Source organism: Thunnus thynnus, chromosome 22, assembly GCF_963924715.1.
Source record: "Thunnus thynnus chromosome 22, fThuThy2.1, whole genome shotgun sequence".
NCBI lineage: Eukaryota > Metazoa > Chordata > Actinopteri > Scombriformes > Scombridae > Thunnus > Thunnus thynnus.
In genome coordinates, this window is record NC_089538.1 from 17,423,782 (window position 1) to 17,450,205 (window position 26,424).

Consider the following 26,424-nt stretch of genomic DNA (forward strand, 5'->3'; position numbering starts at 1 on the left):
TGATTAAGTTGTTTGTTTTTTTTTTAAATTTTTATAACAATATTAGAAGACTGTTATGTTCATGTGTATCAAGTCTGCTGTGTAACAATATAATGGAGTAAAACATGTTTTCTAGGGCAAATCTCATTCCAATTGTTATAGTTGTTGTTTTGTTTTTTACTCTCAGCAAATAAACCCAAGCCCACACTGACAGCAGACAAAACCATCATACCAGTAGGGGGCAGAGTGACACTGACCTGCTCTGTGAAGGGTTCTGCTGACTGGAAATACGACTGGTTCAGACAAACCTCAGACTCTTCTATAGCTCAGCCCATCAGATATGAAACAAACAGAGTAATAAGTGTTAATCAAGGAGGCATCTACTACTGCAGAGGAGGAAGAGGATATCCAGTCTTCTCCACAGAGGACAGCAACAAAGTCACTATTCAGCAAACTGGTGAGTTAAGTCATTTGTTTTTGAATAAAACAACATACATTCTTTAAGATCTGTAAACAGTCCCTGAAGTGTGAGGGAGAACAACTGTGGCATCAATAAGAAAAAAGACAAACATGAATGAATGAATATAGAGCAGTAGTTCTTACTTTAAGTGATGATGGAGAAAACAGAACATGTGTTGGATCCTCTAGTTGATTTTGTATTGAATAGACCTCAAAGAGTGAAAGTCACTTTTGTCATATTTGCTCCCCTGAGACTTTGTCAACACCTCCTTTGTATAGTTGTTATACTGTTTTATTATGTAACCAAATTACTCCGTTTTTAAGGGTAGAGTTATTCCAAAAAAGGACAGAGGCATTCAGTTCTACTTTAAAACCCTCATCAGGAGGTAATGATGTGAAACAACAGCTAATAAATACCAGGAGGCCCAACAGTGACATACAGTATATGAACATTTAGCATCATGTAGCAAATTCAAACTGATATGAAGAAACTTACTGATTAGTAGGAGATGAAACCTGGAACAAAGGTGATGACGACTCAATGAAAAGACATTGATGGACAATATACAAAAATGCAGAGATAGTAGATCAAGATAAGAGACTGTCCTTCCTGGAGGACTTGTTGGAAAATAAATACTAGAACATTCTACAACAAACCTTCCTTGAACAGAGATTTAAAAGCTTTTAAGAAACTGAACTTGTAAACTTTGGGGTTTTTGCTCTGTCACGTAGCATCTGACCAGCTTAGCTGCAGTTTAGACAGGGTCCAGTTAAACCTGAACTTGCAGGAATTTAAAATGCAGCTGCTAAACTGAATCTGATGTTCTGTCAAAACGAGCAGAGTTTCAGCTGAACTGCAGCTAAACTGGATGTATGATGAAGTTATCTTAAGTTTTGCCCAACGTATGTGTTTCAGAGGAATGTTACATCATAATGATCTGTGTAATTGTCTGACTTCTGTCAGCACCTAACAAAAGCCTCAGTTTATTATTTTTTTTAATTTGGCTGTTTCAAACTATAATTAAATGACAAAAAATGTAAATGACACACAGACCTACAGACATCATTTGAGGTACTAAACTTTTTCTGAAATTCAGTTGCGCAATTATTTACCATAACCTCAAACAACTGTGAGATGGACTCCCAGAAAATTATTATTTTATTGTAAATCATGTCTCCTTTTCCCAGTCACAAAAATCAATAGGCTAAAACAGTTTTGCTTATGTTATATCTTAATATTATGGCAGTGTAATTCTGCCACCATGATAAAAATATTTGCTCAGTTTGTCAATATAACAAGAAACCAAAATTTCAAAAGTAATTGGACACTTGGCTGCTAATTGTTTCTTTGGCAGCTGTGTGTCAAAAGAGCTCACATGTACAGTGACAAAGCAAACAGAAGAGTGAAAACACAAACATTAAGAAAAACGTGCTGCAAATCCAGAGATGCTACAAACTGCAAAACACATACAAAAGTGAAAGCACAAACATTAAAGGAAATGTGCTCCTCTCACTCTGATATACAGTGGTGAGACAATCACTGTCAGATGTGAGATCCAGGGAGGTGCAGACACTCGATGGGAATATGAATGGAGAGAAAATAGTGTGGACGTATCTCGTAAAGACAAAGAATTCAGAATCAGCAGTGCTTCTATATCCCATACTGTAGACTTCATGTGTATGGGTAGAAGGGATTTTTTTTTGACAGAGTGGAGTGAAGCCATCACATTGACATCATGTAAGTCAAATATGTCCACATCATATTCAGAATTACATGTTTTTTTATGTTTCAATCTAGCTAGATAAGGTAACAATAAATATTTTCACCTTCCTGTAATAACATAACGTCATTTGAGCAGCTAGCGTCTCAAATTCTGTTTCTTTAGTGTGAGAACAGAATAACTTAAGAGGAGACAACATACAGTGTACTTTTGAATTATAATGATTCACATGAAAATGTGCAGAGAAGAACATAAAATATCAGTTGTCTTCCAACAGTGAATCATAAATGACAGTGAATCATGTGTTGAACTTAACCAACAGAGGCTTTGCACCCGCATCACCAACTAGCTCTAAACCTTTTCTTGGGAAACATGTCACCCTATGATCACAACAACTATTCTGCTGTTAATAAAAAAAAACAAAAAAACAAAAATAGAAGCAAACAAAAAAAAAAAAACAGTGCATTAATTAAACATCAACTGTACCTCATTAGTTAGTTCTGCAGCAACTATTGTTTCCCAAATCAATAATTGACCCAGAAGAGTCACATTCTCTGTTTGCATCTTCCATATAATGGTTTTAACTAAAAGTGAGAATAAAGTGGGTCAGTAGTTCTTAATATGATGATGGTGAAAACAAATCATTACAACCCTCTTCAGGTTGTTTAAAGGTGCAAAACAAGAGTAGAAGATGTTTCCATGACACCACTCAGTTTTATCCATAACATCTATTTCTGGTTAGAACACATTTCTCCTGTTACAATATTTGTGGATTTGTCTCGGTCTTTTAACACCATTCAGCCCCATTTCTGCAGAGAAGCTGCTGTCCTCTTTCAGTCCAGATTTTAGATGGCTGCAGTGGCTTTCAGATTTTTTATAAAATAAATCTCAAAGGATGAGAGTCAGTGTTGTCACATAAGAGTTTCCCTCCACTGACTTTGTCCTTAATCCTCATTTGTATATTTTGTATGAATGATTGTGTTTATATTGTTTTTAATTGTTGTTTTATTGTCTGTTTGGTTTTAGGTGTGTGTGTGTGTGTGTGATTATACAATGTCCATGTTGTTCTTTTATGAATCTTTAGTTGAATCCATTTTGGCAAATCATATGATCACTAAGGTTTTATGTCTCAATTTAAATTGCTGCCACTAATGTTTACTTGTCACTTTTGTGATGTGAGATCAAAGATAGTGGAGACACTGAGTGGGAGTATGAATGGATAACAACAAAATAAGAACCTCCAAAACACAGTGAATACTGTTTTTTCAGGGCTACTTTTTACAGTAGAAAAGTACTGCTGTATGGGTGAACATAAAATAGACCTTTAGTCCTCAACAGACAGAAGTGATCCCATCAGGTTGACAGTGTCATGTAAGCTGGACTGTGTTTCATCAATCGTGAGAATATCATGTTTTTGAGTTTCCACCTATCTGTGTCTGAATAATTCAATTGAAAACATTTCTTTACTCAAGAATTAGTCAACTTCTCAGGGTTGATCAGTAAATAATTGTTTGTTTTTGAAGACAAGCCATCATTCAGTGTCCTGTAGCATTTGAAATATACTTAATTGATTCATTGTTAACAGATTAAAGAGAATATAAAACAATGACTCATGGTGCAGATCAAAGTGATTAAATCAATATTTTCTGTGTGCTTAGGACTCCCATCAAGATGACGTGAAATTCATTATGTTCTCAACCAAGTTGTTCAAATTGGACTAAATCACAGGGACAATAATTACATTATGTCTTTGTTCTAAACTGAACAGCATATAAACCAAAGGCCAAACTGAGTGCTGACAACACAGACATTCCAGTAGGGGGCAGTGTGACCCTGACCTGCTCTGTGGACCCATCATCATCTGGTTGGAAATATTACTTGTACAAAACCTCTGAACCCCTGAACACACAAGATGCTGTTTTCCAATCAACTGGACAAATGACTGTCTCACAGGGAGGACTCTACTGGTGCAGAGGAGGGAGAGGAGACCCAGTTTACTACACAAAGTACAGTGATTCAATCACGATCAACAAAATTGGTGAGTTTGACAATGAGATGAAATCCTTTATCATGGTAATAATACAACATTTGTTTGACACTACAGTTTGTATAAATACACAATAAAGGAGTTGAGGGTTCTTCACCAATGCTGCTCAGTTTTACTTATAAATATTTGGAAAACACATGACTGCTTAATGCAGTATTATTTGTGGACTTTTCCTTGACGTTGAATGTCATTTAACTCAATGTTTCAGTTGAAATGGTTTTCGTTTGTTTCAGTCTAGATTTTAAATTGGTGAGGCGGCTTTTAGATTTTTTTATTGATTATATTTTAAAATGATCAGAGTCAGTGATGGCAGGTAAGATTCTTTACTCCAGTGGCTCCCCCGAGTGGTGAGTCCTTTCTCAGCATGAGAACAGACACATCATTAAATTAGCTGACAGTACTGTGATCCTCAGTTTATTACTTGAGCAACTTTTTCCCCCTGATACAAATCTTTTCTTCAGGTGAATGTTTATAAGAAATATGGCTGTGAACAAACTGTCCTGGAATGCAAATAAAATCTATTCACACAATTTTTCATTTCAGTCTATCTAAGTAAGATAACAGAAAATATTTTCTCCCTCCAACAATGATGCAGCCTCCTATGAGCAGCTTAGTAACAAGTGGTTGCTTTTTAGTTTGGGAACAGAATTACTGAAACTGAGCCACCTGCGTCTGTGTGTGTGTGTGTGTGTGTGTGTGTATGTGTGTGATTATACAATGTCTGTGTTGCTCTTTTATGAATCATCTGATCACAAAGGTTTTATGTCTCTTTAAATTGCTGTCACTAATGTTAACTCGTCACTTTTCATCCTGATGATTTTATTGCTTTAAACATGTTGCTTGATATGTTTTCATACTTCTATTTTTTTCAACTGCTTTTGTTATTATGGCTGTTGAGTTGTGTTTGCATTGTTTGTTAAACTGTGCTACAACAATCAACTTGTTGTAAAATGTTTTTCTTCATTTTATATTTCCATTAGTATCCTAATCAGATATTTTTTATGTGAACAGTTTTAAATAAGGCCACTGTGATCCTGCAACCCAACTGGCCTCTGATATACAGGGGTGAGACAGTCACTGTCAGATGTGAGATCCAGGGAGGTGGAGACACTGAGTGGACATATGAATGGACACCAGCCAACTTAAACACATCTCCAACACTCAGTGAACACAGGATCAGCAGCAACAATTACTACAGTACAAAATTCAAGTGTAGAGGATGGAAGGACTCATATTCCTCGACAGAGTGGAGTGATGTCATCAAATTGACAGTATTATGTAAGTTGGACATCTTTCATCCATAATGAACATGTTATGTTTTATATTGTTTTCATCTGTTGTTTTATTCATCAATGCCATCTCATATCACTAATAACTAATAACTCAGTATATTTACTTAATTGAATTTATTTTATTTCTGATAATTTATTTTATTTTTAAGATTGATCTGTTAGTTTAATAGTGTTACATGTTGGCCTGGAGGCAGCCATTCAGGCTTTTGAGCTATTTCAAGAATGATTTCACTCTAGTACTTGTACTCTTCTGTATTCTTAACAATATAATGAAGGAAAAACATTTTATTTTGGCAAATCCCATTCCAACCATTCACTTGTTTTGTTTATTTGTTCTAATCCGAACAGCAAGTAATCTAAAGGCCACAGTGACAGCAGAAAGGACAGTCATACCAGTATATATTTCTATATTTCTTTTTATCCAAACTGTGTATATTTGACGGGTACAGTTTCTAACAAGACTGTTGTAACACAGCAAACCAACTGGCCTCAGATATTCAGTGGTGAGTCAATCACTCTAAGATGTGAGATCAAAGATAGTGGAGACACTGAGTGGGAGTATGAATGGAAAACAACCAAAGAAGAACCTCGAAAACAGTGAATACTGGAGTTTCAGAGCTACTTTTTAATAGTGTGGAAACTACAGGTGTAAGGATAAACAGAAAATAGATTTGTATTCAACAGAAAGAAGTGATCCCATCAGGTTGACAGTGTCATGTAAGTTGGACTGTATTTCATCAACTGTGAGAATATCATGTTTTTGAGTTTCCACCTATCTGTGTCTGAATAATTCAATAGAAAATATTTATTTTCTCAATAATTAGTCAACTTCTCAGGACTGATCAGTAAATAATCGTGTTTGTTTTTTGAAGACAAGTCATCATTCAGTGTCCTGTAGCATTTGAAATATACTTAATTGATTAATTATAAACTGATTAAAGATCACAGTTATTAAATGAATATATTTGTATATATCCTAATTTAAACTAAATCACAAGGACATTAATCACCTTTTTAATGTCATTGTTCTAAACTGAACAAATAGACCAAAGGCCAAATATTTTTTTAAAGACATATTTAATTTACACTGAAAATATTGATATTTTAATAAAATAAATGTTTGTTAGCATATATTTAGATAATATATCTAACATTACATCACCTATTTAGATATAAAATATATTAAGAATAGATAAGATTTATTTTATTAACTGATTAAAGATCACAGTGATTAAATGAATATCTTTGTATATATCTTCCTTGAAAGTGGACTATAGAGGGACAATAATTACCTTTTAATGTCTTTGTTCTAAACTTAACAGCATATAAACCAAAGGCCAAACTGAGTGCTGACAACAGAAACATTCCAGTAGGGGGCAGTGTGAACCTGACCTGCTCTGTGGACCCATCGTCATCTGGTTGGAAATATTACTTGTACAAAACCTCTGAACCCCTGAACACACAAGATGCTGTTTTCCAGTCAACTGGACAAATCAGTGTCTCACAGGGAGGATTCTACTGGTGCAGAGGAGAAAGAGGAAACCCAGTTTACTACACAGAGAACAGTGATTCAATCAGGATCAACAAAATTGGTGAATTTGACAATGAGATTTGTTATACACAGTTCAGAAAAACCTCTATTGTGTATTCATGATTATTGATTAAGATTTAGGCTAAAAAATATTATGACTGTTACTGATTTTAACTTTTTTCATTCTTGTATCCTCATTGGTAATTCTTAACCATTACAGCCATAGCTGTTGTGACTCTGCGACCTAACTGGACTGAGATATATAGAGGAGAGGCGATGATGCTGAGATGTGAGATCCACGACGGACACACAGAGTGGGAGTATGAATGGGAAACAACCCGCATATACATACCTCCAAATCAAAATGAATACATGATTAGCAAGGCGTCCTCATACCACAGTGGAAACTACAGGTGTAAAGGCAAAATGAAAAATGCACAACATACTTCAACAGAGTGGAGTGATTACATCAAATTGACAGTATCTGACAGTAAGTCTGATCATATTTAATTTACAATGAAAATATTGAACATACAATAAAATACATTTTTGTTAACATATATTTAGATAGTATATTATTAAGTCTATATTACATAATTAGATATAAAATATATATTACGATAAAATGTAATTCTATAATAGATAAAATGATAACTGTATTAGATAAGATTTATTTATATGTCTAGTGACTAAAGTCTACATCATAACATGTTTTCATTCTGAGAAAATCACTTTCCAACAGATGCACCAGAGTCTGTCCTCACTGTGTCTCCATCATGGCTGAGTCCTGGAGACTCAGTAACTCTGAGCTGTGAGGTTGAACATCCATCTGCAGGATGGAGGTTCTACTGGTATAAGACTGTTCCCAAACTATCAGACAACTCCTACAGCTATGAGCTGCTACCTGGTAGCACCAATGGGACTGAACAGGATTCCTACATCATTCATGGGTCGACACACACAGCAAGATATATGTGTAGAGCTGGAAGAGGAGACCCAGTGTTTTACACTGATTACAGCGAACCTGAGTTTGTTTGGTCTGGAGGTGAGCTTTCTTGTTTGTTTTTGTCTCCTTCTGTTAAGAAGCAGTTGTGATGTCATTATCTGGGTATTGATTGTGTTGAACCTATGACCTTTCTCCATCAAGTCAAGATTTCAGTTTTTCAACACACTCACCAAACACAATGTTGATATTGAATTATTCTACATACTGGACTGGGCTGGATTTCCTTCTTTACATCTTCAATTGATCTGAAAACATTACAGCACCAAAAAACTGAGATATTAGGATTTTATTTGTCATTGAAACCAAACTCTTCTCCTCTTTGCAATGAATACTTTTACTTTGGATACCTGAGCTCATCTTACAGTGAATACTCAACACTTTTACTGACACAGCAGGCTGGACAGGTGTGGTTAAATGAGACTTTATCTAGTGGTCAGGCAACATATAGACATACAAAACAGACAAAATCTAGTAATGAAAAACCAGAAAAGTCAGCAGGCAACGAAGTAGGTAAATGGACAAAGTACAGAAACAGCTGGAAACCTGAGAAAACTCAGACAGATGAGAGAAAAACACTGACTATACAGCACCAGTCAAAAGTTTAGACACACTTTCTCATTCAAGGGAACGTGTGTCCAAACTTTTGACTAGTACTTTATATAGAGACAATGAAGCATCATTTAGAATGAAAAACACATCCTCTGTGTGTTTGAAAGGTGGCAGGTAAACGTAGGTTGTTTACAGCTTCACAGTGAACAGTTGCTGTAGTTATCTTGGTAGCAAGTTTTCAAGATAGAAAAATAATCAAAACATCCATAAAACAGCTCAAACCACTCTGCAGCACACTTCACGTCTCCACTGTCAGTCCATATGCTCTGTAGGTTCTTAACACTCACAGTTCACCAAAACACTGAACCTTTTGCACAGTTTATGTTATTCAGATGTTTTATTCTCAACAATAAAAAGTATTAAAATACAAAAAAGAGGATTATTTGTGTTGTGATATTTTCTAAATGTAATATCTCTGCACTTGGTTTGCTCCTCATTACATGTTGTTTTTCAGATGTTCATTCAGCAGTGACTCTCAAAGTGAGTCCTGACAGAGTCCAGCACTTCACCTCTGACTCTGTCTCACTGAGCTGTGAAGGAAACTCTACTGAGTGGAGAGTGAGGAGGTTTCCTGAGGACCACTACTGGTCATACTGTTCTAACTGGTGGTCAATGACTGGATCCACATGCAACATCAACAGTTATCAGCAGAGTGATGCAGTGTACTGGTGTGAGTCTGGATCAGGAGAGTTCAGCAATGCAGTCAACATCACTATACAGAGTATGTTTACATTACATTTTATTTTATTTTCATCTTGTATTTCAATTATTTTCAACATGGTGTCACTAACTACACTTCCTGTGTAGACAATCAAGTTATATTCCTAACCTTTTGATAGAAACATTGTTGTTATATTATTGTTTCTTTAACAAAATTAAAAGCTCACTAAACTATATTTCCTTAAAATTATCATAAAGAAACATCATCCAATCAATTAGAAAATCAGACGTCCTCTGCACAACATTATAATTTAGTCGTGTTCTTGTCAAACACGTGATGCAAAAGAATAAATAAATTATGAAAGGGCTTCCTTCAAACCGAAAACTCATCTGTGGACAAAATTAAAGCTTCTTCATATTTATTTAAACAACTGGAAATTAATATTTTACAGATCCAAGATGTTTGGTCCACAGTTTTTTTGGTGTGCAGCAAGACCTTTCTTTATTCTATAAAATTAACATGCTGATTTAGTCAGAGGTGATTTTGTGTCAATAGCCATCCATCGTTTCCTTCATATGTACCTGTTAGCTCTAGAGCTAACTAGCCATAGCTAATATATTTACAGTTACAAAACATGTATGTAATAAAGCTGAAATGTTGGATCTTTGCTCAGCTACACTGATTCTGTGAGATAAATTAGTTGAATAAAAAAAAGGCATATGTGTGATCTATTCTCATGGTTTTATGTCACCTTGTTCTAAAGGTCAGCAGCTGGTCTCTGACTGAAACTTCATATTCTTTGACTGTTTTACAGATGCAGATATTATCCTGGTGAGCCCTGTGCATCCTGTGACTGAGGGAGATTCTGTTACTCTTGGCTGCAAACTGAAGACAGGAGAATTACTTTCCAATGTGTTTTTCTATCAAAATGACAAACTTATCCAAAATGATACCAGAGGGGAGCTGAATATCTCTGCAGTGTCAAAGTCAGACGAAGGCTTCTACAAGTGTAAATACTCAGGAAAAGATTCAGTACAGAGTTGGATGTCAGTTAAGGGTGAGTAGGATTAAAACAATTCATGCATTTTCTTTCTTCTAAACTGTGTTGTTGTCTTAGAAAGAAATGTGGTCAAATACTTTACAGAATTAGAAATTTAAAGGTTTAGTTTCAGCTGATTTCACATATTGGATTGTGTAAGAGAACTTGTTTTATACTGAACCTAAGGTAATTCAATAATGAAACATAAAATTACAAAATTTAGCATATATCAAAATACAAATGTAAATGAATGATCAGTCAAAGGTATTTTTCTTTTCAGCTGAATAAAGTTGCATCAGTGGTCATGACTCATATCACACTGTATAGCAACACATACATGTTTATACATACTGTTTATTGTGTGTTTAGTGTGTGTATATGTGTTTGTGTCTTCATACGTCTAGATTTGTATATTAATGTGTTTGTATTTATGTGTTTGTGCTGCAGAAGTCGACTTTTTTTGTATCCTAGATTTTTTGTCTTTACTAAGACTTGATGTGACTTCACTTATTTTTATGAAAGCACTTCAGTGTAAGAAAAGTGTTATAGAACTTAATCAATTTTATTAATCGTTCTTTTTCTTATCTATTACAGCAGTGTCCAGGCCTGACAGCTCTTCATCTCCTATACCATTAATTGTTGGGCTGGTTTGTGGAATTATAATTATTATTCTCCTGCTCCTGTTGTATCGCTACAGACGATCCAAAGGTGAGACTTTTTCCTTCTGATGTTAAGAGTTTTATATATTTTAATTATTCAAATACTTAGACATATTCTGATGTCATAACGTGAAATGTCAGAACAATTTAAAGAACAACCAGATGTATCTTAACAACACATGTATCTTTTTCACAGATTCACACTTTATCAGGTTGGTACAAAACCATCTTCTCTCATTTTGAACATAACAACAGTACCTTCCATGTTTCTTATTAAATTTAGTTTATTTGCTAAATGTTTTAGGCCGATCCAGTCTGAGAGCACCAATCAGAATGAAAACTCCTCTTCTCTCTATGGTCAGTCTTCAAACTAATCCTGATTCATTTGTTGGACTTACCATTAACTCTAACCTGAACATTTTTACACTCAGTTTCTAATCAGTTGATTTCCAAAGAACATTAATCAAAAGTCTCAAAGACGTGTCAGTTGTTTAACCACATGCACAAAAGATCAGAGTATAACATTGTTTCACATTGTTTGGAGTTGAACTGAACCTAAACTACTAGACAGAGTCCTGAAATATTATTGTTCTACTGTCCTATCACAACAATACATATTATAATAACACCATCACTGCTTCATGGTATCAAAATATCTTTCAGTCCTGGTTGTGACTTTTTAAATATTACAGTTTCAAAAACTAAAATATTTAAAATTCCTTGTTTTGTGCACTTATCTACACTACAAATAAAAAATAAAGATGAATTTGACCTTGACTTGATATTAACTACTCTGTAGTCGATGCCTGTCTCTATGAATCAATCAGAGGCTCTGAGGACACTGATAATGGTACAGTATATACCTTTTGATTTACACAGAACAGTCAGAAATACTCAATTACGTTATTTAAGGGGACTGATTACAATTAATTGATATGAAATCCTGTAACTAAAAAATAAGTATATTTCAGATGCAGGAGAATCCCAGGATATTACATATTCTTCGATCGAGCTTAAAAACATTGCTAAGAGGGGTGAGTACTCAAATAACTGAAATGCAATAAATAGTTCAGAGATGTTTTTGTCTGCCAGCAGACTAAACAAAAAGAAAAGATACATTTATTATTTTCATGCATTTCTTGATCATCTTAACAGGGAAGCGTCATGAAACAGTGGAGAGCTCTGTTTACGCTGATGTGAAGATAGGATCTGCTGCAGGTTCAGTCCCACCTATATGTTTTTATTGAAAATGTGTCATATATAATTATTTGTTAATTACACTGTATGTAATTATGGGTCAGCATGCAGTTCAAATAATAGAAATAATCTAAGTCACCTCTGGTACTATTGCCACTGGGAGCTGCTTGAGGCAGATATTGTCAAATCCTGCTCACATAAAGGAGCCTTTAGACTTTAAAATGATGAGACATTTCTCCAAAAACAAACAAAATACATAAACTGAAGTTTCAGTTACAGCAACTGATTTGTGTGGATTTTGATTTTCCTTTTATACATTTTAAATTCTGCGACTAAAAAAGAAAACGAGGATCCCAAATTTCTTTTATTTTCATTCTACCTGTCAATCCATCCATTCATCCATCCAGCTGTATATGTCTGCTGAACAAACAAATCCTGACATCTGGTTTCTGTTTTAGATGATAATCTAACGTATGCCCAGGTTAACTATCACAATAAAGGCAAAGCCAAGAAACACAAAGGTAAGTAAAGTCTACACCAACCATCATGTTGGTCTTGGACACAGTGTAATGTATGTAATGTGCTCAGTGTTTGTAAAATTGTAGGTGTTTATAATTATTATTTTTTCATTGAATATCTTGTGTTTGAATGTATGTTTATTTTACATTATGTGTGTTTGCAGTGCTGAAGAACAGTATTTATACATCAGTATGTATATTCAGTACAAGTATGTTTACTAAATTCTGTAAAAGCCATAATACTCTGCTGTTTAACTGCTTTGAGCACTGTGAGCATTACAATACTGTTATTCTTTTATTATCAGTGGAGACATTAACCCTGACAACCCTTCAGTACATTATCATTGTAAATTATCACATTACTGGCAAATGTTTCAGACTAATCTTCTCTCCATTTATAGGAAAATCAACTCCTGCAGCAACTGATGAAGCTGTTTATTCTGAAGTTAAACCAGGAACAGCTCTTGGTAATAATTCTGCCATGTTATATGCCGACTGTAATGATTAATTCTTCTGACTATATGTCATAATAGCATGTTGAAAGCATATTTTACATCTTGAATAACCCTATGTGTCTGTTTTTTGTGGTTGTCTTTCAGGTCTGTAAAGACAGCTGTATGGACAAGGCCAAATAAATATGGTTAACAGCATTTTATATAACCATTGTGTGCAACTCTGCTTTCCAAATATCAGCCATGATCAATGTTTTGTACAGTTAATTTAATAGCAGATGATATAAAATAATTACATCATGTGGATTTAATACTCTCTTTTTTAGCAGAAAGTACAAGACTACTGAGGTTTATTCCCATTTAGTATTTATGCACTGTAGTATTATTATTTTTATTTTTACAGTCATTTTGTCACTTTATTTTAAAAACTTTCATTGCAGGTTGTTTTAAAAAGCAGCAGGAGGTATCAGTTTGAAATGTTTAAATGACATTACCCAGGTGGTACTGCAGTTTTAAAGTCAGCATATTTTTTAGTGTTAGATGAAAAAGCTCCAGGATGGACGTCAACAATTACTTTTGTATATATAATGAACTGCTATCAACTATTACATGTAACTTTTGCTGTTATTATACTGGAAAGTTTTCCTGTCTATTTACAAATGAATTCATCTGTGCTTTATGTACTTTATTTTTGTTAGACATCAATAAACATTTTTTCTGCAGTAAACAGTCAGTGGTGTTTCTAAATGCTTTTTATTTTTACATAATGTATACTTTATATATTTATATAATTAAGTGGATTAGTGTTGCCATCCAATTACACACTACCAAAGGTGTGAGTCCACATGTCTTTCCTAATATGAGCTGATCAGAGGGCAGAGAGAGTTGAGGAAGTAGAGAGGAGAGTGGTGCACTACTGATCCATATCTAATAATGAAAAGCTAAACATCAAATAACAAATGCATGTTGCAATGAATGCCAACTGTTATGAATAGAAAGGTCAAACAATTAACAGTAACCCATCAAATAATTAGTACAGAGATGGAATGGTCAATATTTTTATCTCTTTATTTGAAGGTCTATGTGTAGCTTTCACCACTAAATGTTACTATTTCATTATTTAATGTGGGCCTTCATTATTTATTGCTGCCACATTCATTGTTCAATGTGATGATTTGTTATTTGATGTGTGCTGTGTGCCCGGCCTGTCAATCAAACCTGCCATTAAAGGCTCCACTCAATGCCTACAGAGCAGGAGTCCTGCAGCGGAGACTCTCAACCAACCAATGAAAATGAGGAAATAAAGTCTTTAGTTAAAGCCAAATGTATGCTGTCAGCTAGATGACATGTTTCACACCTGGTTGACAGCAGATAGCAGACTGAGGTGATAGGAAGTGTTCAAGATGCAAAACACAGTGAGAACTTTAATGTCAGATTTTCACAAGCTCACCCCTCTGACTTTCTGTTGTATGATGTTTAAGACTGAGGAATGAATATTGACTGTCCACTTCCTCATGTCACCACCAGTCATAGTTGTATTCAAAGACAGTCAGTTAAAAAAAACATTCTTCAATTGCTATATTATATTCATATGCATTGCACTTGACTCAATTTCTACTACCTCCAAAAAATTGTACTTCATTTAGTTTCTACCACTTAAAAAAACAAAACATTTGTGAACTCACATCCTGCACAGCATGAGACATCTCTTCTGCAACACATATTTCTGTGTAAAGAAGAACTGGTAAGTTGGTTTGTATTTGTCATGCTGATAAGCAGAGGCTTGTCTTGTTTCTACTCAGACTGTAGTTGCTAAGTAAATTGTATAATACAATGGTGCAAAATGTACACCAATTTCCAAAAAGTCTAAAGTTCTAAAATCCAGTAAATGAAAAATGAGAACAGGTAAATGACATTAAACAGAAGCAGCCTTTATAACCTAATACCAGAGGTTTGTAACATGGCTGTTTTTAGAAATGAGTCCTGACATTTGGCTTCTGTTTGAATATGTGATATAAACTCAGATTAACCACTATAATAACGATCAAGCCAACCATGACAAAGGTCAGTAGGTAGACAGCAACAGTCTGCTGTCGGAGGTTTATTTCAACAACTCAAGATTTTTGGGGGAGAAGCAGAAATTCAGACCATAGATGGATGTGTTGAGTTCAAATGTGGATTGACTTTGAACTTAGTTGGTTTATTCATACTGTAAATGTCAAACAATAGAAATTATTTAATTATACTGTTTCTGAATAATGAGGCTGATAGAATACAGAATTTGTTTGCTGTAATTGAAAAATGGATGTTCAACCTTTTACTCATTGATGGGTTAAGATGAGTTTTTTCATTTGCTTTCTTGTTTTCTAAGCTATAATATCATCACAACTGCTGTTGCTCTTTGGAGTGATAAGAAGACAACACATTTGTAATTCAGGACTTCCTCATAAAACGACCAGATAGACACAAATCTACCACCAAATAAAAAGAGTAAATTAGAGTAAATAAAAAGTTCTGACCACAGTTTATATCAAAATCACTATGGAGACTATTAAACACACACACACATATACAGGACATAGTGTCCAAGAATACACAGTAGAATTATACGTGTTTATTTATATACACACGCAACACCTACCTCATCACAATGCAGACTCTGTTGATGCAAGAGCAGTGAGCATATACTGCATAACATACACAAATAAACACAATAAAATGTTAAGTATGTTTATGATGTGATATGACTAAACTGAATGATTTTATGGTTTATGGATGTGCAGTAAATACTTATTGTTTATACATTTTTTATTCATAACATTTTTCAGGCACAAACCTTTGCACAAGACACAAGCTGATGTATTTCCGCAGTGACCAGGAAGTGTAAATGTGCCAACGTTTATCAAACCAATTGAAGTTGTTTGTGGTTTGCATACAAGGGAAGGAAACACAGGCAGGCTAAATTTTAAAGAAGTTGAAGAAAGTCTGATCTAATCTTTCATTTACCCGAAATGTAACTTCTCTCTTTGTCTTTCTGCTGCATTATTATTAAAGCAAAGTAGAAACATTTGTCAGACTCAGAGCAGCTGAGTGACAGAGTGTCAGTGCTGGATGTGAGGATGAGGTACACTTTGATCTGTGTGCTGGGATTATTCTGTAAGTACATTACTGACTTTCTCTGTTTGCATGTCACAGATTAAAGAACATGTTCCTGACTAGTCAGAATTACAGAGTATCACTGGTTGAACCAGTTTCTCTGAGAGCTTGAACAGAGCACGCTTATGGTTTTTAACTACAGGGTTGTTTTATAGGCCAGATGTTGGTTGGTGACTTGGCTCAGTTTAGATTGAAGGACTGTGTTCAATTTACTGCCGGATGATTGTTTTTGCATAATGTAAATGTGAATTGTTTAAGGTATTGTTATGTATGTGGGTTTTGAATTTCATGATTTCATGTTTCATTTTAAAGAGTTTTTCTCCTCTTAACTGTTTTAATTTATCACACAATAGTTACCACAGCTGAAACTCTATTTGCTTTTGTTTTTTTGTTTTGTATTTGTGTGATTTTGAGTTTCTGTCAGTTTGATTATGTCTGATGAAGTTTCAATCTTTATTTTAGTGCTGAATACACTCTTCTACGGACACTCTGAAGGTGACCAATGATTTTTGTTTGTATATTATATATAAATATTTATTTCTTATTTGTTATCCACTGTATTACTCTTAAGGCCCAAACGCACTGAAAGCGTGTGATGCGTCTTGAAGTACACTTATTTATTTTTAATGGCCAAACACGCACCAAAAGCGTTATTAGGCGCGTCAAACTGTCCTGACGTCTCAACTCAGACCTGTTTCGATTTTGGAGCGTCAAACGAGGACCAAGCGACCAGAGACAGAGAGAGAGAGAGAGAGAGAGAGAGAGAGAGAGAGAGAGAGAGAGAGAGAGAGAGAGAGAGAGAGAGAAGGAGGGGGAGGCGGAGACAGAGAGAGTGAGCGGTAGTGAGAAAAAAGCCCCTGAATGAGAGAAATAAATCGTTTTATTCTGATTATTTCACTGCAGTCACGTTTTATCGCTTTCAGTGCTTTTGGGCCTTTAATCACATCCCATTTTTGTGTTCATATTTTATCATGTATGTATCATTTTACTCCATGTATCAATACAAATTCTGAAATGACTTGATTAGTGCCCAAAGATTTAAAACAGCATTTTCCTCAAAATGCGTGTTTATGTAGGGAGACCAGATGTTGTGATGACCCTTGAGACACACAAGTATCTGAAGAAAACACATATGCAGCATTTAGAAAGACAAGTTGGAGTTTGATTATGAACATAAATGTGCAAACAGAGAGTCTAAATTCATTTGAGTCATAAACAGGTGTTTCCTTTGTGTTATATAAAGATATAAATACATTTTTGATGGCTTGTCCATGACAGTCACTTATTCGTTTAATTGTTTTTCTAAACTTAGACAGACACAAGGTCACACTGAGAGCAGACAGGAAGACCATAAGAGGACGGCACAGTGTGACACTGATCTGCAATGTAGAGGACAAAAATGTGATTTAGAATTTCTGTTTGAATGAAAGCAATGGGATTGTGTTTAGAGTTTATCGATGATACATGAGCCTCAAGTTTTCAAAGTGTGTGCATAGCTCCATTTTTTTATGTTAATGCAAAGGAGAAAAAGTGTAATGTCTTTGTTCTAAACTAACAGCAGATAGACCAAAGGCCAAACTGAGTGCTGACAACAGGGACATTCCAGTAGGGGGCAGTGTGACCCTGACCTGCTCTGTGGACCCATCATCATCTGGTTGGAAATACTACTGGTACAAAGGCAAGAAAACCTCTGAACCCCTGAACACACAAGATGCTGTTTTCCAATCAGCTGGACAGATCAGTGTCTCACAGGGAGGACTCTACTGGTGCAGAGGAGGGAGAGGAGACCCAGTTTACTACACAAAGTACAGTGATTCAATCACGATCAACAAAATTGGTGAGTTTGACAATGAGATTTATTACACACAATGTGCTGAGTGCTGCGCAAGTGAATCTCTTTTCTGCCTTCACCTAACCTGTCATGAAACAAAAGAGAAGAACTGACGTCATATTGTTTGACTTCTGTGAACTAAAATTTTAAATTTCAAGCAGAAAACAGAGTCTAAATTCATTTGAACATTGAATTATATTTCAGACAGGCGTTTCCTTTGTGCTCTTTAGAAATATAAATACATTCTTGATGACATGTTCGTTACAGTGATTCAAAAATCATTTAACTCAATGTTTCAGCTGAAATGGTTTTAGCTTGTTTCAATCTAGATTTTAAATTGGTGAGGTGGCTTTTAGATTATTTTTGTTGATTATATTTCAAAATGATCAGAGTCAGTGATGGCAGGTAAGATTCTTTACTCCAGTGGCTCCCCCGAGTGGTGAGTCCTTTCTCAGCATGAGAACAGACACATCATTAAATTTGCTGACAGTACTGTGATCCTCAGTTTATTACTTGACCAACTTTTCCCCTCTGATACAAATCTTTTCTTCAGGTGAATGTTTATAAGAAATATGGCTGTGAACAAAAGATATTCACACCAAATCTCAACAACATCTGTTTTTATCATATAAACTTGAAATGTTAATGCTGAATAAAAGCTTCTCATTCTTGTTCATGGAAAATTGCATTTAATACATATTTTTTAAAAATGTCCAGTAATCTGCCTGCTTGGTAACCTAGACAGCAAAGATGCAACTACATGGGATTATTAAACTGTTCCCCAAAATGACTGATGTTGAACAGTCAAGTCTCTCTGCACTGTGAGATAAATGCATCCTGTAAAAGTTTAGGTTCAGGTGTTCTGGAGGACTGTTGTCCTCAGTAAGACCTGTTTATCTGACAAACATGTGATTGCAAAGCTCTTTTCATACTGCTTGATTTTTATGTTTTTTATGCTTTTGATGTTGCCTTGTATTTCTTAATTTTTCTCTCCTAATCTTATATTTCTAGTTGTGTCTAACTGTGTATTTTTGGTTTAAACAGTTTCCAACAAGGCTGTTGTGACTCTGCAACCCAACTGGCCTCTGATATACAGTGGTGAGACAATCACTGTCAGATGTGAGATCCAGGGAGGTACAGACACTCGATGGGAATATGAATGGAGACCAAACAACATGGGCACACCTTCAAAACACAATGAATACAAGATTAGCAGTGCTTCTGAGTCCAACAGTGGAGCCTACAGTTGTAAAGGTAGAAAGAACTTGTATTCATCAACAGAGTGGAGTGATGCCATCACATTGACAGTATCATGTAAGTCAAACCATCTGTCATTCATATTCAAAATGGCTTGTTTTTCATTTCAGTCTATCTAAGTAAGATAACAGAAATATTTTCTCCCTCCAACAATGATGCAGCCTCCTATGAGCAGCTCAGTAACAAGTGGTTGCTTTTTAGTTTGAGAACAGAATTACTGAAACTGAGCTGCTGAAAATGATGTAAATGTTTCAAGTCTGTTGTGTAACAATAGAGTGAAAAAGTTCTGGGGCAAATCCCATCCCAATTGGTCTAGTTGTTTTGTTTTTATCTCTCAGCAAATAAACCCACAGCACTGACCACTATTCATTTGACTTTGCTGTCGGCTTCCCGACTCATTAGAAAAAAGACGAGAGAAAAAGAGAGAGAGCAGCTGAAAGCACCAGGAGAGAGAGAGATTGAGATAGAGAGAGAGAGAGAGAGAGAGAGAGAGAGAGAGAGAGAGAGAGAGAGGCTGTGGTCGAGTGAGCCAGAGAGTGAATGAAGAGAGGGAGCGCCGGTAGCGAGAAAGCCGGTGAAAAAGTCATTTTCTGATTGTTTCACAGCAGTGACATTGTTGAGCACAAATAAACACGCCAACAACTCCACACACCTCCGCTTGACACTGCGGCTGAACGCAGCACCGCCTGATTTGGTCTGAATAGTTATTGGTGGCAGCAGGTGCTAACAGGCTAAGCTAACAGTGTGTCAGTGGCTTTACACTAGCAGCGGTCCGGATGGAGGAGCTGCTAACCAGCCTGAGAAAACTACAACTGTGGGTTCCAAGAAGAAGTAAAACTACAACAGTAGGTCCTTGTAACGCGTAACACTTCAATTTTACATATAAAAAATGAAGTTCAAGCGACCATCTCGCCATTCTTACACAGGTTTAACCATAGCAACGTTATGATGAAGGTGACATTTTTTCAAACATGTGGGCGCTGTGCCATGTGGCTACTATAATACTGTATGCAGCAACTATAGTAAAACGTACGGGTGCTGGTGTATAAATTAACCGTCCTTTAGTAAAGTAAAGAAAGCAAGAGAAGTACATTTAATAAAGCTCTGGAGGGCGGGAGTGGATGAACCCAGTTAAGGAGTACCCGCCTGTACGGGACACTCTAAGAAGTAAAACGAACATGCCCCCAAGAAGGCAGAGATCATTTCATTGATCAACACTACACCTGGCTTATTGGTTGGGGGATTTTGACAGGGTTGTTAAGAGCAGAGACGAAATCTGAGTGCAGTTCAATGAGCGCACAGAAGCAGCCTGAGTGCGAGGAGAAGAGCTGAAGCTGCAGCGCGGGAAAACTGTGCAAGGAACATTATATTTGAGTGCAAGCACACAGTTTGAGCAGAAACAGAACAAATCTAAGCGCAAGCAGAGGCTATTTGAGTGCGAGGGCAGGGTTTTAGGGACAATATTACAAAATTTGAAAGTGAAATCAATAAATCATGCTCTCAAATTGATATACCACGCTCTTGAATAAAGATAGGAAAAAAGCTCCATACTTTGCACCAGTGTCACCAACTAGCTCTCAACTTTTTTTTTGAGAAACATGCCACCACATGATCACCACAACTATTCTGGTGTTAATAAAAAAAAAAAAATAGAAGCAAACAAAAATAGTGCACTAATTAAACATCAACTGTACCTCGTTAGTTAGTTCTGCAGTAACTCCTGTCATCGGCCAAGGAGAGTCATATGTCACATGCTCTGTTTGTATCTTCCATATGATGGTATTAGCTAAATGATTTGATCGATGATCAAGTTTTTTCTAAGGGAAATATCAAGAATGATTTCCCTGTAGTTCTTGTGCTGAAGTAAAAACATTTTCTTTGGGCAAATCTCATTCCAACCATTTACCTGTTTTGTTTTTTGTTCTAATGTGAGCAGCAAGTAATCTCAAGGCCACAGCAACAGCAGAAAGGACAGTCATACCAGTATATATTTCTGTTTTTATCCAAACTGTATATTTATTGGGTACAGTTTCTAATAAGACTGTTGTAACACAGCAAACCAACTGGCCTCAGATGTTCAGTGGTGAGTCAATCACTCTAAGATGTGAGATAGAGGATAGTGGAGACACTGAGTGGGAGTATGAATGGAAAACAACCAAAGAAGAACCTCCAAAACATAATAAATACTGGAGTCTCAGAGCTACTTTTTACAGTAGATAAGTACTGCTGTATGGGTGAACATAAAATAGACCTTTAGTCCTCAACAGAAAGAAGTGATCTCATCAGGTTGACAGTGTCATGTAAGTTGGGCTGTGTTTCATCAATTGTGAGAATATCATGTTTTTGAGTTTCCACCTATCTGTGTCTGAATAATTCAACAGAAAATGTTTCTTTACTCAAGAATTAGTCAACCTCTCAGGATTGATCAGTAAATAATTGTGTTTGTTTTTGAAGACAAGCCATCATTCAGTGTCCTGTAGCATTTGAAATATACTTAATTGATTCATTGTTAACAGATTAAAGAGAATATAAAACAATGACTCATGGTGCAGATCAAAGTGATTAAATCAATATTTTCTGTGTTCTTGGGACTCCCATCAAGATTATGTTAAATTCATTATGTTCTCAACTAAGTTATTTAAATTGGACTAAATCACAGGGACAATAATTACATTATGTCTTTGTTCAAAACTGAAAACTTAACATTTTAATAAAATAAATGTTTGTTAGTATATATTTAGATAATATATCTAACATTACATCACCTATTTAGATATAAAATATATTAAGAATAGATAAGATTTATTTTATTAACTGATTAAAGATCACAGTGATTAAATTAATATCTTTGTATATATCTTCCTTGAAAGTGGACTATAGAGGGACAATAATTACCTTTTAATGTCTTTGTTCTAAACTAACAGCATATAAACCAAAGGCCAAACTGAGTGCTGACAATAGAGACATTCCAGTAGGGGGCAGTGTGACCCTGACCTGCTCTGTGGACCCATCATCATCTGGTTGGAAATATCACTGGTACAAAGATGAGAAAACCTCTGAACCCCTGAACACACAAGATGCTGTTTTCCAATCAACTGGACAAATCAGTGTCTCACAGGGAGGACTCTACTGGTGCAGAGGAGGAAGAGGAAACCCAGTTTACTACACAGAGTACAGTGATTCAATCACGATCAACACAATTGGTGAGTTTGACAGTGAGATTTGTTATACACAGTTCAGAAAAATCTCCATTGTGTATTCATGATTAGTGATTAAGATTTAAGCTAAAAATGTTATGACTGTTATTGATTTGAACTTTTGTCATTCTTGTATCCTCATTGGTAATTCTTAACCATTAACAGTCCAAAATAAGGCTGTTGTGACTCTGCGACCCAACTGGACTGAGATATACAGAGGAGAGGCGATGATGTTGACATGTGAGATCCACGATGGAGACACAGAGTGGGAGTATGAATGGAAAACACCCCGTTACACATCTCCAAATCAAAATGAATACAAGATTAGCTATGCTTACTCATACGACAGTGGAGACTACAGGTGTAAAGGCAGAATGAAAAATGCACAACATATTTCAACAGAGTGGAGTGATTACATCAAATTGACAGTATCTGACAGTAAGTCTGATCATATTTAATTTACAATGAAAATATTAAATATACAATAAAATACATTTTTGTTGGAGTTTATTTAGATAGTATATCATTAAGTTTATGTTGCCTCTTTGGATATAAAATATATTGTGATAAAATGTAATTCTATAAGAGATAAAATGATAACTTTATTAGATAAAATTTATTTATATGTCTAGAGACTAAAATCTACATCATAACATGTTTTCATTCTGAGAAAATCACTTTCCAACAGATGCACCAGAGTCTGTCCTCACTGTGTCTCCATCATGGCTGAGTCCTGGAGACTCAGTAACTCTGAGCTGTAAGGTTGAATATCCATCTGCAGGATGGAGGTTCTACTGGTATAAGACTGTTCCCAAACTATCATACTACTCCTACAGCTATGAGCTGCTACCTGGTAGCACCAATGGGACTGAACAGGATTCCTACATCATTCATGGGTCGACACACACAGCAAGATATATGTGTAGAGCTGGAAGAGGAGACCCAGTGTTTTACACTCATTACAGCAAACCTGCGTTTGTTTGGTCTGGAGGTGAGTTTGCTTGTTTGTTTTTGTCTCCTTCTGTCAAGAAGCAGTTGTGATGTCATTATCTGGGTATTGATTGTGGTGAACCTATGACCTTTCTCCATCAAGTCAAGATTTCAGTTTTTCAACACACTCACCAAACACAATGTTGATATTGAATTATTCTACATACTGGACTGGGCTGGATTTCCTTCTTTACATCTTCAATTGATCTGAAAGCATTACAGCACCAAAAAACTGAGAGATTATGATTTTACTTGTCATTGAAATCAAACTCTTCTCCTCTTTGCAATGAATACTTTTACTTTGGATACCTGAGCTCATCTTACAGCCAATACTCATTACTTTTACTGACACAGCAGGCTGGACAGGTGTGTTTAAACAAGACTTTATCTAGTGATCAGGCAACATATAGACATACAAAACAGTCAAAATCTATCAATGAAAAACCAGAAAAGTCATCAGGCAACAAAGCAGGTAAATGGACAAAGTACAGAAACAGCTGGAAACCTGAGAAAACTCAGACAGATGAGAGAAAAACACTGACTATACAGCACCAGTCAAAAGTTTAGACACACTTTCTCGTTCAAGGGAAGGTGTGTCCAAACTTTTGACTAGTACTTTATATAGAGACAATGAAGCATCATTTAGTATGAAAAACACATCCTCTGTATGTTTGAAAGGTGGCAGGTAAACGTAGGTTGTTTACAGCTTCACAGTGAACAGTTGCTGTAGTTATCTTGGTAGCAAGTTTTCAAGATAGAAAAAATAATCAAAACATCCATAAAACAGCTCAAACCACTCTGCAGCACACTTCACGTCTCCACTGTCAGTCCATATGCTCTGTATGTTCTTAACACTCACAGTTTCACCAAAACACTGCACCTTTTGCACAGTTTATGTTATTCAGATGTTTTTACTCTCAACAACAAAATGTATTAAAAATACAAAAAAGAGGATTATTTGCATTGTGATCTGTTTTAGTTTTAATATCTCTGTACTTGGTTTGCTCCTCATTACATGTTGTTTTCCAGATGTTTATTCAGCAGTGACTCTCAAAGTGAGTCCTGACAGAGTGCAGCACTTCACCTCTGACTCTGTCTCACTGAGCTGTGAAGGAAACTTTACTGAGTGGAGAGTGAGGAGGTTTCCTGAGGACCACTACTGGTCATACTGTTCTAACTGGAGGTCAATGACTGGATCCACATGCAAAATCAGCAGTTATCAGCAGAGTGATGCAGTGTACTGGTGTGAGTCTGGATCAGGAGAGTTCAGCAATGCAGTCAACATCACTATACAGAGTATGTTTATATTACATTTTATTTTATTTTCACCTTGTATTTAAATTATTTTCAACATGGTGTCACTGACTACACTTCCTGTGTAGACAAACAAGTTCTATGCCTAACCTTTTGATAGAAAAATTGTTGTTATATTATTGTTCCTTTAACAAAATTAAAAGCTCATTAAACTATATTTCCTCAAAATTATCATAAAGAAACATCATCCAATCAATTAGAAAATCAGACGTCCTCTGCACAACATTATAATTTAGTCGTGTTCTTGTCAAACACAGGTAATGCAAAAGAATAAATAAATTATGAAAGGGCTTCCTTCAAACCAACAACTCATCTGTGGACAAAATTAAAGCTTCTTCATATTTATTTAAACAACTAGAAATTAATATTTTTGGTGTGCAGCAAGACCTTTCTTTATTCTTGATGATAAAATTAACATGCTGATTCAGTCAGAGGTGTTTTTGTGTCAATAGCCATCCACTGTTTCTTTCATGTGTACCTGTTAGCTCTAGAGCTAACTAGCCATAGCTAGTATATTTATTCTCATGGTTTTATGTCACCTTGTTCTAAAGGTCAGCAGCTGGTCTCTGACTGAAACTTCATATTCTTTGACTGTTTTACAGATGCAGATATTATCCTGGTGAGCCCTGTGCATCCTGTGACTGAGGGAGATTCTGTTACTCTTGGCTGCAAACTGAAGAGAGGAGAATTACTTTCCAACGTGTTTTTCTATCAAAATGACAAACTTATCCAAAATGATACCAGAGGGGAGCTGAATATCTCTGCAGTGTCAAAGTCAGACGAAGGCTTCTACATATGTAAATACTCAGGAAACGAATCAGTACAGAGTTGGATGTCAGTTAAGGGTGAGTAGGATTAAAACAATTCATGCATTTTCTTTCTTGTAAACTGTGTTGCTGTCTTAGAAAGAAATGTGGTCAAATACTTTACAGAATTAGAAATGTACAGGTTTAGTTTCAGCTGATTGCACATATTGAATTAACTTGTTTTAAACTTTACATGAGGGCCGTTCAATTATTAAACAAAAAATAAAAAATCTGATATCTATAAAAATACAAATGTAAATGAATGTTAAATATTGTTTATTATCTATTACAGCAGTGTCCAGGCCTGACAGCTCTTCATCTCTTATACCATTAATTGTTGGGCTGGTTTGTGGAATTATTCTTATTATTCTCCTGCTCCTGTTGTGTTGCTACAGACGATCCAAAGGTGAGACTTTTTCACTCTGATGTTAAATGTTTTATGTTTTTAATTATTCAAATACAAAGATGTATTCTGATGTCATAATGTGGAATAGCAGAAAAAATATTTATAAAATAAAACCACATAACAATAAATATCTTTTTCACAGATTCACACATTATCAGGTTGGTACAAAACTCTCTTCTCTCATTTTGAAGATAACAGCAGTACCTTCAATGTGTCTTATTAAATTCATTGTATTTGCTTAATGTTTTAGGCCGATCCAGTCTGACAGCACCAATCAGGACCCCGCCATAAATCACA

General features: G+C 35.5%; 2 protein-coding genes across 2 annotated transcripts in view; both read left to right on the forward strand.

Annotated features, from left to right (window-relative positions):
* Positions 1–13,837, forward strand: part of LOC137175028 (Fc receptor-like protein 5) — a 137,296-nt gene extending 123,459 nt beyond the window's left edge. The window contains exons 9-18 of the mRNA XM_067580648.1: positions 10,120–10,362; positions 10,939–11,052; positions 11,200–11,215; positions 11,308–11,360; positions 11,803–11,853; positions 11,975–12,037; positions 12,159–12,221; positions 12,659–12,721; positions 13,120–13,185; positions 13,318–13,837. Coding sequence (XP_067436749.1) covers positions 10,120–10,362; positions 10,939–11,052; positions 11,200–11,215; positions 11,308–11,360; positions 11,803–11,853; positions 11,975–12,037; positions 12,159–12,221; positions 12,659–12,721; positions 13,120–13,185; positions 13,318–13,325 — 740 coding nt within the window. The 3' untranslated portion in view covers positions 13,326–13,837. The remainder of the gene's footprint in view (positions 1–10,119; positions 10,363–10,938; positions 11,053–11,199; positions 11,216–11,307; positions 11,361–11,802; positions 11,854–11,974; positions 12,038–12,158; positions 12,222–12,658; positions 12,722–13,119; positions 13,186–13,317) is intronic.
* A 4,050-nt stretch (positions 13,838–17,887) lies between these two features.
* LOC137175030 (sialoadhesin-like) overlaps positions 17,888–26,424 on the forward strand; it is a 69,231-nt gene continuing 60,694 nt past the window's right edge. The window contains exons 1-2 of the mRNA XM_067580650.1: positions 17,888–18,163; positions 22,777–23,049. Of these exons, the coding sequence (XP_067436751.1) occupies positions 22,839–23,049 (211 nt within the window). The 5' untranslated portion in view covers positions 17,888–18,163; positions 22,777–22,838. The remainder of the gene's footprint in view (positions 18,164–22,776; positions 23,050–26,424) is intronic.